At 40.1% G+C, this 15,370-nt stretch overlaps 1 protein-coding gene across 5 annotated transcripts in view; it reads right to left on the bottom strand.

The window, feature by feature from the left end:
- CNTN6 (contactin 6) overlaps window positions 1-15,370 on the bottom strand; it is a 221,216-nt gene that overhangs the window by 34,461 nt on the left and 171,385 nt on the right. For all 5 annotated transcript variants that reach the window (XM_043550995.1, XM_043550994.1, XM_043550997.1 and 2 more), the window contains one exon: window positions 1,697-1,824. In XM_043550995.1, the coding sequence (XP_043406930.1) occupies window positions 1,697-1,824 (128 nt within the window). The remainder of the gene's footprint in view (window positions 1-1,696; window positions 1,825-15,370) is intronic.

The following is a 15,370-nucleotide window of genomic DNA, read 5'->3' as shown; positions in this document are numbered from 1 at the left end:
CTGGATACTTAGAGTTAAAAAAAAACCCTGTCCCTCTCTTTCTCACAAATCCTTTAGGATAGGGAGGGAGGGAGCAATTGTATGGGGCTCCTGAGCTCAGGGAGTCCCCGAAATATCTGTATCATCTGTGTAAATAAAGTGAAATGGGAAAACATCAGGTCCCAGAGAACACGATGTACCGGAGCCTCAAAATTTCCCTCAATGGGCCTGTAGGTAGGCAATTACCTGTAAACAGCCCCTTTAGAAAAAATTAGGTATGGCTCATAGGTAGCAGCAATTACTATGTTGACTCCATAACACTTTCAGTGACCATTCAGATTCTGGAAAACTTCTTTTCGTATTTTAGCCTGGTGGGTGCATTTTGACATATCCCATCAGGTTACTTCAGTCACATTCTCTTTGAACACTTCCGGCTGGATTTGTCAGAATGCAACCTGACTAGGACAAGTCCATAGTGATGTCTCACAAAGTGACATCAAGTCAATTTCTTTCAAAGAAGAGGATTAGAAGTTCAACTAATATGCAGTTTGAAATAAAAAATTAACATGAGAAGAAGGTGTTTTTTCCTTCACTAAAATGACTTGCTTGGTGATGTGAACATTTCTGGTTAGCTGGCAGTTCAGATTACTCCCCCAAGAAGCAGATATTTTTAGCTGTTGGAGCAGGCAGTGAAATCTCACAAATGAATCTGGGAGGTTAAGGTGTTAAAATTCAGGAAAGTAACGAGCAGTGAAGTGTAGGAGATATCATAACTGCTCCTTGTGTTCTTTGGGAGTGTGTGTGTGTGTAGGCGGGGAGCATTTTAATATTAAGAATAGGAAACTGTCTGAAGGGCCTGAGAGCACTCCTCTTTCAGCTCTGTGTTGTTTTAGTGTCATGTGCCAAGGTGGTTAACCACAATTGTGATGGGGGAAGCAGCTTCTTTGCGATTCTGTGTTTTATTAGAGTGAAATTTTTATTCAGCTTCTAAACCAGTCTTTTTTAAAATAGAACAAAACATTAAAACAAAAACAAAAATAATGAAACAATCCAGTTTCTAGATTAATTCACTAAATCTCTTTTCCTTAATTTACAGTGGCAGAAATAATCTTTTGTAGCCTGAGATCCAACGTAAGCTATAAATGAGCAGCATTGATTCAACCCATTGTACATAGTGGAGAACAGAAAGGTGTTCAGAGGCCCACAGCCACTATATTTCAAGTTTCTGGTACTTAGCTTGCAAGCTCTTTGTGGCAGGGACTGTCTTTTTGTTCTGTGTTTGTACCGCACCTAGCACAATGGGGTCTTGGTCCAGGACAAGGGCTCCTAAGCACTACTACGATACAAATAATAAATAATTACTGCTATATATTTGATATAAGTAATCGACTGCCAGATTTCTGTTATTTTATCACTGTTTTTCTTAGAAGTACTGATCTAAAATGATATTGATAACTCAGAGGGCCCTGGTGAAAGAATAAGACTTTGTTGTCCATGTCCTCTAAGAATGATACTAAAGCATAGTCACTACCTGTGGATAGGCCAGGCATTTTAACAGTTGCTGCAGCCATCTGGTAGCTCTGTTTCAGTGTAAAGATTTAGTTGAAACCCTGCATCATAACAGTATTATTATGATCTTTGACATCCCAATATGTTTCATCAAATATGTATGTACATTTCCAATATTCATAAAGCACAAATGAAGACAATAAAATACCTTTCACAATCAGGGTTCCTGAATTCCTGGCAACTCCAAATTGATTCATTGCTATACAAGTGTACACTCCTGCATCTGTTTTGGTAATATTATATATCTTGAGACTGTCATCCTCTAGCATAAAGATCCTAAAAAATATACAGATAGATAGATAGATAAACTTAACAGGATATTGTGCCAACTTCCTGTACAGGGACTGTAATAAAAGTAACATTGCATTGCTAATATTTAGGTACTACTATGATGATTATGTTTTTCTACAGCAAACTAAATGTATTCTTCACCTCCATCTATTAACTGTCAACGTATAAGGAACATAAAAGTGACATACCGGAATTGACCATCAATCCGTCTAGTCCAATATTCTATGTCCTTCTGTGTTCAATGTTGGATGTTTCAGAAGAAGAAATAAAACCCCAATAATGCAGCTAATTATGCTATATTATACTAGAGGGGATTTTTTCCCTGACCCCAGATGCTAAGCCGCTTACGATGTGAAACCGTAACTGACAGCCTGTGTAATTTTGTCAGTTTTATGAAAAGTTGTTACCAGTCTAGATGAGAGCCTGAAACACCATCTCACAGACAATGAAAACATAAAATACACAGCTTTGTTATACTGCTCTAAGAAATCACCTTATTAGTGACTATGGTTTACCTTGCTTAGTTATGCACTGATTTGTGAGTATTGACTAGTTTATACTGATTAATATTATGAGAACCTCAAAGATAATGGTGAGATATGTGGAAAGAAAATTGTAGAAATAGATGCCAGATGAAAGCAGCGATGGTATATCAGAACGGTCTCAAGCAATGTAAACTCGAATTCCTGCATTTTATATTTCAAATTTTTCACTGATTTTTACCTCTTTGAGTCAACGTGGCATTTCAGAGTATAATCAAGTGCACATTTTGGCCTAAATTCTTGCTAGTTAAACTTTTAGGGGGCTTGAGCAAGGACTCAACATTGTGTTACCTCCCAGATGATGAATATGAACAGATAACTGTTCTGGGCCAAGGTGTTTGAAGCACCGCAGGCCGGCAGAGGTACTCTGGAAAACGAGACCCACACGCAGCTAAGCAGCGAGTTATTGGCTTTATTGAAGGTTAGTGACCCACCGGCAACGGGGACTCCAAGTGTTGCTGTCACGGAGGCGGAGAACCCAGCACACTGGAGCTTTGCCTGGGATGGAGTCCAACGAAGGGGCAACCAGCGAGCCACAATAAGCAGTACACAGAAACAGCTCATGAATATATAATTAGGTACTTTCCTAAGGGGGCTTTCCGCTACCTGGCAACGGGCCATACAAGGCAGACAAAACCAGCCTAAAACCGATTAGAGTTGGTTCTCCATGTCCTACAGTGACTGGGCTGCCTCGAGAAAGCGGAAGTTCCCTAGCTAGGCCATAACAAAGTCTTCCGCAGTCCCTTACAATAACACTAGACTTTTGCTGCGTCATTTTATAGACATACACACAATATGCAACCATCCAGAAGTGGGAAAATTTAATTTCAAATCTGAGTTAAATGGAACAATAAATACTGGAAATAAAAACTGAGGAAATTTTCTGGCAGGGAGGAAGATATAAATCTGATACAAAAAACACATTTTACATAAAAAAAAAAGTAAGCCTCACAGCCAGGGTGTTCAATGTTTACAACAATAATTTAGATGATTTAACATTTACATTATTAAAGCAAATGAACAACAACTAGAGCACAACAGGAAGTTGGCGGTAATATCAAATATATTAAACATATACAAAATATTATTGTATCTTGTATTCCTACATATATTTATATCATTGTGTTTATCTGCATAACATACCATGTGCTATGTTCTACTCTGTTACATGGCTACACTTCTCATTTACTTTATGTAGTTGAGAGCCATTCTGTGTAACTGAATACGGAATCTGGCCCAAGTTTTGATGAAGTACAAATAATAATTAATTCATCTTCTAGCATCACCACACTCTCTGATTTGCGTGGAGCTAGAGACATTATTAAAACTGTGTTCAACTACCTGTCCAATGAAAGGGAGCTCTCACACCTGTGTTTAGTGTGCTGGGTGATCAGCTGTGAGTACAAAAGTTAGACCTGTGTGGGTATGGAGGAGGAAGGCTTTTCTGTCTGCCACTATTGCTGAATCAGCAGGATGCTTTCATATATCCTAGAACTGACTAAACTTACCTTCAGGTCTACATTTTCACCAGGTATAGTTCATGTTGTTTATTCTCGCACCGTTCATCTCCTAAAAATGTGAATTTTTTTTGTGCGGGGAGGCAGAAAAGAGGTCCAAATTCTCTGCTGGTGTAAATCGATCACAACTCCACTGAAATCCGGGAAGGGAGGGATTTTCCAAGGTCCCTAACTGAATTAGGAGTCCAAGTCCCACTCCTACATCACACAAGTGCTTTAGAAAATGCCATCCATAAATTATACTATACTCAACCTAGTGACCAAAGAAGGACAATGCTAAATCAGCCTAATCTCCCCATGCCACACTGAGGAACTTTGTAGCTAAAATGGGACCTAATCCTTTTGGAAGCCTGATAGAGGAATGACCCAATTCATTTATTGCTAAGTTGTCACTAGCCCGAGTATAGCCATACTGGGGAGAAAGACATGGCTGCATTCAGATCTTACATCAGCTCAGGGTCTTTAACACCAGTGCTGCCCTCTGTGAGACAGCGGGCGTCTATTCTTCTCCCTGCCTCGCTTCCAGTCCTGACCAGTAAGTCATTTCCCTCCCCCTTTTCCCTGTCCCTGACAAGAGGAAGAGGGAATCATGGAAGGCATTGTGACTGTGTTCTTCCCAGGGCTACTCTAGGCGGTGCTGCAGTTTGTGCACTGTCCATTGTGCAGGGCTATGCCTCAGGCCACACTAGCCCATAGTAAGTATTGATGAAAAGATTACTACACTCTCAAGTCTTTGGATGTCAACACAATCATTGATACACAGCAAAGCCAGGGACTGAAAATATTCCCTTTGAAAAACCAACCAATGTTCTGTGCATCTGCCTTGTTATTCCCTATACACAATGTAATTTTATACAGTAATTTTGATTGCCCCTCTATGCCAAAGTATTTGACAAATGTGACATTTGTTAAAAGCAACATGGGCTCTTTTTACAGCACAGCTTGAGTGTCTTCGCTTACAAACTGGGTCAAATGACATCCCTCAGGTTTTATCTTTGATACAGCCAACAGGGTTTGGCCCTACACTGGCAAGACTTTCATTCTCTCTGCTGCAAGCTTCTCTAGCATTTAAAATGGGTCTACACCACAGCTGCAGATAACAGCCATTAGAAAATACGGGTGATAAAATAGATTGAGGTGACTAATAAGCAAAGACTATTCATTCTGTATAGTGAAAATCAAAGAATGTTTCACCTGTGGATCACCAGATGGTCACACACTGTATGCCTGAGTTATAACTCAGACTGAGCAGGAGGTCGAGTTTAGAGTAATCAGATACTATGTATTTATTATGTGTATTGTGGTAGCTCCTATGAGCTCCAGTCATGGATCACTGTGCTAGGTGCTGTGCAAATATAAAACAAAAAGATAGTCCAAAGAGCGTATGAGCTAATGAAATAAAGATATAAATGAATACCTACTGACGGAAAGATCAACTGCTTGGCTATATATAGGATCTTTGCGTGCACCAGAGCTGTTCAGCACTTTGTATATCAGGGACTGAGAAGTCAAAGGCGGCTTTCTGTTACCCCACTTGTAGGTCAGCAGAGTTCATTTCAGCTCCTAGTGTAATTTACAGCTCTTCTAAATCACGCCAGGTTGTAATAATGGCCCCCAGATGCCATTATGTGAGCAGGTAGCAACAGAGCACGTTGGGTTGTGAGGAGGTGGTATGAGGAACATGTGTAGATTTGGCTACACCACTCTGCATAAGCAGAGCATACCCCATGCCACGGCATTCCCCTGTATAAGGCCGTTTTACATTCCCTTTGTACTGCCAAAGCAGTGTAAAGCAATCTGATAGGGAACTCTAGAATGCACTGACACTTCTACTCGGGTCTATTCATCAGTGCTTAATTTGTGCCAGGGCTGAGCCCCAGCACCTCTAGGCTTGGCAGTGCATAGCCCCGGCACCTCTGGGCTTGCTGCATCAGTTATGAATGTAAAAAAATTGCTTGACTCCCAGCACTGAATTGCTTGAGCCCAGAGACCTCTTTGATTACAAATTAAGCACTGCTATTCATTTACAATAGATGTGTTCCATACACACAGAATGCTACAAAACAGTCCTCAGCATCCTGCCAACCTTTATTCTAATTAAAGTGTGTTTCGGAACATTACATGGGGACTTCTCACAGGTACTGAAAAAGGTGTAAAGATTTCATTATTAAGACATTCAACACCACATTCTGCCAAAGTGACTGGAGATTGAAACTCACTCTAATGGAAAATTCCTCAAATTTATGAAGTTAATCCAGCTCAGAGAGAGAGATTACTGCTGATGGTTCATTTCCTGAATTTAGCTGTGCAAACTGAGATATCTTTCTATATTCTCTTCTAGAAATCTAGGCCTCCATGGGGTTGAGCACAATGATTAGTGCATATCATGCATGACATCTTGGCTATACACGTTTATCCATTAGGATTGCTCACTGTCCACTCAGATGTTGGTCAGATAATCCTTGACCTAGAGAATCGCTGCTGATACACAAATATTTAAATAATCAGCCAGTCTGAAACTGGACATGCTTTCTCTACTGAACAAAATATATGCTGGCAAAGAGAAACTGTGACAAAAGCTAATGGAAGTTTGAGAGTTGTTTTAGAATTTGAAGTCACATTACCTAAAAATTAGGAAGCTGGCAGTAAATGCAGGACATAGGCACAATTATTTCAAAGGGTAATGAACATATAATTAGTTAAAAGGAAAGGCAGTTAAAACAAAGAGTGTAAGTTTGTTTCTGGAGAAGGATGGGGATACAGAGCATGGCAGAAAATTTAAATACATCCAGAAAAATAAGGGGGTGAAATCTTGGATTTCACTCAGAGGATTGGGCTGGTTGGCCTGTTTCTTGTATTTTTCAGTATGTTTTTTTATATAGTGAAATTGTGGGCCTGATCCAAAGCTCATTGAAGATAATGGGAATATTTCCACTTACTTCAATTGGCTTTGGATCAAGCTCCCGCAGCAAATGATTAGCAAGAAAAGAAGCTGTGAAAAGTGACCCCATTTTGCTTTGTGAAATGCTTACTATAAAACTAACTTTTCACAAGGTTTGGACAGAATGAAGCTTGGTAATAATAATTCTTGTTTATATCAAAAGTCAAGGTAATTCCAAGTACTTGAACAAGATACTAATGTGCATTAATATTTAAAGTTTGATCTAACACAAGTAACCATGGGATACATTTTCTCCTCCAAGAAAGTCAGTATTTGCCAGCAAATAAACTACCATGTGTCAAAGGAAAAAAGAATAAAAGTTAAGGTGAATCTGTTGAAAGCATCTCCATTAAGAGATGTCATGAGACAAGAGGTCAATGGGCTTTTCAAAGATATAATTGGTTTTCTCTTTGAGGCCCTATGTCAGCAAGTTACTTGAGCGCGTGCCTAACTCTGAGCATGAACTAGTCTCAGTGAAGTCAATGGAAAGGCTCACTGGCTTAAAGGTAGTCATGTGCTTACTATTTTAATCTGGGTCTGAGCTGTGCTACTGTAGTGTAGGTGAATGACACAAATAGGTGACCATTCCGTGTGGAAATGAAGCAATGAATGAAAATCCTGCTTTATAAACACATAAAATAGACACACACCCACTACAGACTTGAATTAATCCATTATTTCTAGAATTATTGCTTCATCTATGAGATAAACATAATATAAAGTCCTATCTCTATAACTGGAATCCTTAGCTCTGGATGCCTATGACTTTACCCTACAAAAGAAAATAAAAAGGACTCTGTAAATTTTCACCTGAGTCAAAATTTTCTTAATGGTCTCCAGTAATAAAAATGGTTTGCCACTTTTGTGCAGGAGACGCAAGTCTGAGCAGTACCAAAAATGTTCATTAAAAGTAAAGTAAAAGCTTAAGAAATCAAGCCTCACCTAAGTAAAAGCTTAAGAATTCAAGCAGAGACGATATGTACAACTTTTAATTAACTGTGCCAAACAAATCATCTCCCAAAGTGATATCTCCTGAGAACAAATGATTGTTGACAGCTATTTCTCTTGATCTTGAGAGTATGAAAGAATGATATGTATTTAACAAGGCTGATAGAAAATAAAAGCTGGAAGAGGTAGCAGATGTCAACACATTAGATTTTAAACTGTGGCAGAGGTAATGCGTACCCTGCTAAATTATTCAAGGCAAGTTGTGCACTGCTATGTCATTCGTTTTACCTATTTACACACTTGCACCCCTGCTTCACCATTGCTGTACTTCAGTACACCACCAGTCTAATGCCATTGAAATCATTAGTTACACAGGTGTAAAGTTTGACTAACGCTGTAGTGAGTCAGACCCAAAGGTCCAAGTCCTATAGTCTTTACTGTAGCCAATGGGTCTTTTTTCCTTATTAAGGGCTGCAGAATCACAGCCTTTTGATTATAAAAATTGGTGTTGATTTAAATCTACAGCAATTAGGACAATGAGGGAGAGAATTTTTTAAACATTAGATCTGAAATTTTGTGTCCAATTTGTATGCACAATTAGCACAAGTGAATGCACAAGTCTGACAACTGCATGCACAAAGAGGTCTGTGCATATGACTAGGGACTACAGAACTGGAATTATATGATTAGAATGGAATCTCTGCTTTCATTTTGGGGATGGGGGAGAAGTAATTTCTAGTCCGCAGGGATGTGATGAAAAGCTTTAAACTGTGAATCAATCATGATCAACCCAGCAACATCTGCCTGAGTCTGCAGACAGGCTGGAACAACAGTTGAGACTGGTGTGCACAATCCCATGCATTTCAATAGATTGTTAACACCAAGACCAACTACTCTGCTCGGTCTTACCAACATCACCCAAACAGAGGACCCTGTGTGGGAGGAGGGTGCAACAGAGTCAGCACATCCATCCAAGCCCATCAACCCTAGCTGCTGAGATAAGTATGAGGGAAGAGTATCCTTGTAGTCACTCTTTGTGGACAGAAAGTGCCCACTTTACTATCATTACTCCAAGGGGGTTTGGGGTGATGTTGCTGGGAGAAAACTACGCAGGGACCCATGTTGTGGTGTGCCAATAGGCCTAAATTGGTTTAATCCAGCCCTATGCACAAAGTTAGCCATTTGTGTATTTGTTAGCCATTTGTGAATTTAATTATCTGAATTGCATATACAATCAGGGTAACTACATTTACCAATTAGGCCAGGAGACCAGATTTTTAAAAATAGGAGCCTAAAGGTAGGCTCAGAAATCCATATTTAGGCACCCAAATTAATAGCCTCATTTTCAAAATTCAGGTGAATATATTCAGAAGTCAAATGAGAGAGGGACTGGATTACAGTGATTTGGATAAGTATAACAGAAAGCAAGAGAAAAATAGAAAAGTGGGCCAGATTCTCAAGTAACTTCGCTAAAGTCAGTCAAATTACACTTTCGAAGGTTTCATTTAGAGTTAAATTTAGCTAAGTGAATGAATTGTGTCTCATGACAGCTTTGGTTTTAGTTAAAAGGTTCTACTGACTTCCATCTTAGGTCCAGTTGTTTATATTATATGTTAATGATCTTTGTACCTGTTTATCCCATACAGAGTATTCATTTGTTTGCTAATAGTATTGCTATTTAATAAACTATGTTTAAAAGAAAACTTTCTTTATCTGCAGGCTGATATTAATGAGCTTCAAAATCAAATGGCACAATTAACTGCAAACAAAATAAATACCATTAAAACCAATGTGTACTATTTGGATCAAAATAAAGTTACAATATCTAACTGAACAGGGTTATTAAAATATTTAAATAAAGAATATTATAAAGCAATCATAATAAGCGATAACACAGCATTGTTCCTTGCTAATTAAAAAGCAAGGTCTCTTATTTTTACTATTTTTTCACATAACCTGGGGTGTAGGATCTATGTACAATTTGTGAAGACAAATATTTCTTTTATGCAAATATAGACAGACATCTGAATTGAGTTTTACTGAATGATAAAGCTTCAAGGCAAAATGCAATATGGTGAGGAAACTAAGTTTCCATAAAAGATAAGTTAGTAGAGTCCCCCATTTCATCATACAGAAGAACCAAACACAACCCATAAGGTCATTTGTGCAGTGACCTGATTTAATTTTTTCTAAGAAAAAAAAAAATATAGTGGGGTCCATTGTTAACCAGCAACTCACTGTTCAGTACAAAATACATATGACACAAAGCACCCTGATGCATCTGGATAAATCACAGAATCATCAAAAAGTAGGACTGGAAGGGACTTCAGTAGGTCATCTAGTCCAGTACCCCTGCACTGAGGCAGGACGAAGTATCATCTGGAGCATCTCTGACAGGTGTTTGTTTAACCGGTTCTTAAAAATGTCCAATGATGGAGATTCCACAACCTCCCTAGGTAATTTGTTCCAGTGCTTAACCACCCTGACAGTTAGGCAATATTTCCTAATGTGTAGCCTAAATCTCCCTTGCTGCAATTTAAGCCCATTACTTCCTCAGTGGTTAAGGAGAATAATTCATCACCCTCCTCTTTATAACAACCGTTTATATATTTGAAGACTCGTTATCCTGTCTCCCCTCAGTATTCCCTTCTTCAGACTAAAAAAACACACTTTTTCAAACTTTTCTCATAGGTCATGTTTTCTAGACCTTTCATCTTTTTGGGGGGCTCTCCTCTGGACTTTCTCCAATTTGTCCACATCTTTCTCAATCTGTGGTGCCCAGAACTGGCCACAATACTCCAGCTGCATCCTTAACAGTGCTAAGTGGAATAGAAGAATTATTTCTTGCTTACAATACTCCTACTAATACATCCAGGATGATGTCACTTGCTGGAGGATTCTCTGCTCCTTGAAGTCTTAAAACCATGATTTGAGGACTTCAATAGCTCAGACACAGGTGAGAGGTTTATCGCAGGAGTGGGTGGGTGAGATTCTGTGGCCTGCATTGTGCAGGAGGTCAGACTACATGATCATAATGGTCCCTTCTGACCTTAATATCTATGAATCTATGTTTGCTCTTTTTTTAAATTTTGCATTATTGACTCATATTTAGTTTGCGATACATTATACCCCTCCAAAATCTTTTTCTGAAGTACTCTTTCCTAGACAGAGATTTTCTATGTTGTATTTGTGCAATTGATTATTCCTTCCTAAGTGTATTACTTTGCGTTTGTCCTTATTGAATTTCTGTCTATTTATTTCAGACCATTTCTTCAGTTTGTCAAGATCATTTTGAATTCTAATCCTGTCCTCCAAAGCACTTGCACCCCCTCCTAGTTTGGTATTGTCTGCAATCTTTATAAGTGTATGCTCTGTGTCATTATCCAAATCATATTGAAGATATTGAGAAGAAATGGACCCAGGATGGATCCCTGTGGGACCCTACTCAATATGCCCTTCCAGCTCGACTGTCAACCATTGATATCAGCTCTCTGAGTATGATTTTACAACCAGTTGTACACCCCTCATAATAGGTTAATTTAGGCTATATTTCCTTGGGTTTGCTTTCCTCTGAGACGGTCTTGTAAGCCTTACTAAATTCAAGACATATCACATCTACTTCTTCCCCCCTCTCCACAATGCTTGTTACCCTGCCCCACTCCTAACACCAATTTCCTCTCTTTATGTCTGCCCCAGCTCCTCCCCTATCTGGGCTTCATCAGCAAGTAGGCCTTATCAGCCATGACTCTCCTTGAGGTGCACCCTGTCACAGGGTTAGTTGGCCCTTTCCACTTGGTCAGTCCTTGTGTAGCGTAGACATCCCATCACCATACCACACAAATAACTGGTTTAAAGGCCACTGGCTGAAACTCCATTAAAGGCTTAACTCAGCCTGAATAAAACCATTACTCAGCATCCCCAAATTCCTGTTGTCTCCCACTCCATTAATATTGGCTATCTATAGCATATCCTCACCCCCAATCCACTACTCTAAACCGCAACTCCCCATCCTGGTCTTTCCCGAAGGGGAAAACTGGGCTTCATGTGAGCTCAGACTATGTACACTATATACTCTGCCCCACAGTTCAGACTATGGAGGTGTGAATAACTGTATGAACCAAAGTGCTCTGATGTAATTCCAGCATGGGGATACGTGGGTGTGAAATAAGTTTTCTAGTTCACCTTAATGTAGTCCTGTTAGAAGATGACTAATTAATGCGAACTAAGAACCTTTGTGTTTGCACATCAGCATCCACATGGAGGAGTTACAGCTCAATACTTTGCTGAGCATTGATATTCACACCCTTGTAGTCCCAACTGCAGGACAAGCTCTCAGTATTAAGGCTCATCCACACTAGTTATGTCCCCACTTTCTGTCTAGCCCCACCCTATCTTCTCATTCCAAGAGAAGACTACGAAACTGTTCCAGGGTACTTGCCCAACCTCAAAGTTGTGACAATATGTACAATACTTAGCTCCTCGGGTGTCTGTGAAGGATCAAATTACCCAAACTACAAATGGAGATAACATTCCATCCTACAAATGAAAAATAACTAGCCAGCCTGCTCAAAGAAAAATCAATAAATATAGAAACCACAGCAATTCCTGCAAAAGTACACCAAGGAAGCCAACTCCTGTTCCCCCCTCCCCACACACACACACACTCACTCACTCCTTTTTCAGGCAATCTGTGTAGGAAGAAAAAAATACTCCCAACTACAAATTTAGCAATCAATATTACGCAGCATAGCTAATCAAGGACCAATTCAAGTGTCCCAACCTGTTCAGTACCACCCACCCAGCTGACTGCCACCTTATTGAAAGCTGCAGCTACAGTGAGAAGATTACCTTCTATTAGCACAAGGGAGGAGGAATAATCCTCCCATGCTGTCAACAGTCATATACCAAAACTCATAGTCCGGCCAAGAGAGGTCAAAGGCTTCTTCAGTATGGTTCTGCCATGTGAAGGGGGCACAGTGAAACAAAGTCCTTACAGACCTGGGAACCTGAGCCAAGAATCCACAGTAGGAAGAAATATAATATAGCTTTCTACTGACAGGGAAAGAATCAGCTTCCACTGGTTGTTGAATTCTATAGTGAAAGTAGAAGTGTAAATGTCAAATGTAATTGTCAGAAGGATAGCCTGCCAATTTCCCCTATTTGCTAGTAAATCCTGCTGTTTTTGAAAGACATTAACAATGCAGGAGCTCCAGAGAAAATCTCACTTACCCTCTGACAGAGTGCCTACACAGCTATTATTAGATCTAATTCCATAGAATCATAGAATCATGAAATCATAGAATATCAGGGTTGGAAGGGACCTCAGGAGGTCATCTAGTCCAACCCCCTGCTCAAAGCAGGACCAATCCCCGACTAAATCATCCCAGCCAGGGCTTTGTCAAGCCTGACCTTAAAAACTTCCAAGGAAGGAGATTCTACCACCTCCCTAGGTAACGCATTCCAGTGTTTCACCACCCTCCTAGTGAAAAAGTTTTTCCTAATATCCAACCTAAACCTCCCCCACTGCAACTTGAGACCATTACTCCTTGTCCTGTCATCTTCTATCAATGAGAATAGTCTAGAACCATCCTCTTTGGAGCCACCTCTCAGGTAGTTGAAAGCAGCTATCAAATCCCCCCTCATTCTTCTCTTTTGCAGACTAAACAATCCCAGTTCCCTCAGCCTCTCCTCATAAGTCATGTGTTCCAGACCCCTAATCATTTTTGTTGCCTTTCGCTGGACTCTCTCCAATTTTTCCACATCCTTCTTGTAGTGTGGGGCCCAAAACTGGACACAGTACTCCAGATGAGGCCTCACCAATGTCGAATAGAGGGGAACGATCACGTCCCTCGATCTGCTGGCTATGCCCCTACTTATACCTCCCAAAATGCCATTGGCCTTCTTGGCAACAAGGGCACACTGTTGACTCATATCCAGCTTCTCGTCCAGTGTCACCCCTAGGTCCTTTTCCGCAGAACTGCTGCCTAGCCATTCGGTCCCTAGTCTGTAGCGGTGCATTGGATTCTTCTGTCCTAAGTGCAGGACCCTGCACTTATCCTTGTTGAACCTCATCAGATTTCTTTTGGCCCAATCCTCCAATTTGTCTAGGTCCCTCTGTATCCTATCCCTACCTGCCACCGTATCTACCACTCCTCCTAGTTTAGTATCATCCGCAAATTTGCTGAGAGTGCAATCCACACCATCCTCCAGATCATTTATGAAGATATTGAACAAAACCGGCCCCAGAACCGACCCTTGGGGCACTCCTCTTGATACCTGCTGCCATCTAGACATGGAGCCATTGATCACTACCCGTTGAGCCCGACAATCTAGCCAACTTTCTACCCACCTTATAGTGCATTCATCCAGCCCATACTTCTTTAACTTGCTGACAAGAATACTGTGGGAGACCGTGTCCACCACTGATCATTATTTTTCATGATGTTCAGGCATTATTATGAGTTCAGATACTGCCACTGATAAGACCAAACTCAGTCCTGATGTAAAGTTAAACCATTAATACAGGACTTAAGTGGGATTTAAATGGTGAAGTGAGCCTTATGTGACCCTTTGTGTGGGAGTGAATTCACTCCCAGAGAGATTCTTCCTTCCTCCAGGACATACTTAGAGTCAATATAATCTATCATCTCTTATTATCTTCCACCTCCAATCATCCCATGATGCAAGCCTCCATTGACCATAAACATTCACAATATTAATTCATTACCCTCCTTAAAACTCTCCTTCTCCATGATGCAGAGCTCCCAGTTATGGATTGGATCTAAAGGCCATTGAAGTCAATGGAAAGATTTCGTTTGGCTTTGGCTCATGCCTTAAATATCAATGATATTTATATTCATGAATCAAGGGCTGAGTATGAAGCTCAGAAAGAGTGACCAGGGGGGCTCATTAATGACACTCACAGGATCTGAGCTTGTTACAACTCCATATGAAATGGTAAGAGTGGCAGATTGTTTGGGACATTTTCAGCAGGTACTGCATCCCCCTTGGTATAGCTCACCTTAACAAGGCTCCCAGCAGCTGAATCGGAACTTTTTTACAAAGACAACACACAGAAGGTAAATTGTAACATGTCAATTATTATGCAGGTTGTCAGTCTTCCTTAAGCATGAGAACATATGGTTCATTTGCCTATTTGACGCTCGCGCTAGCTGCTGTACTAAACACGTTATGTGAAGAAGTGGTGATATAAGATAAAATTAGGTTTATTGGCTTGTTCCATTATGAAGCTCTCTAAGGAGAGGGGGAAGGTGAAGAAAAGGCTCTTTTCTTATTGCTTTTGGTTGCACTATTGTTTTAATATCAGCAGGCTGCAAACATTTCATTGGGTCAAGTAGCTATCTGGGTGCCATTCTGCATTCTCATTAAGTTTCAGTGCAGTGGTTTCAGATGGAAAGAGCAGCAAAGGAAGAAAGGGGAACAATGAAACAAAAGTGATAGGATAAGAAAAAAAGGAGGATCTTCCCTTTTCTTTTCCTATCCCTGCTCATTCTTCTCCTATTATCAATAAATATTTCTGTTCTACATTTGCGGGGGGAGGAATTAATGATTTAGTCATATCG

This window comes from Chelonia mydas, chromosome 7 (assembly GCF_015237465.2).
Source record: "Chelonia mydas isolate rCheMyd1 chromosome 7, rCheMyd1.pri.v2, whole genome shotgun sequence".
NCBI classification, from domain to species: Eukaryota; Metazoa; Chordata; order Testudines; family Cheloniidae; genus Chelonia; species Chelonia mydas.
The sequence above is the reverse complement of the archived record's forward strand: the minus strand, read 5'-3'. Positions and strand labels throughout refer to the sequence as shown.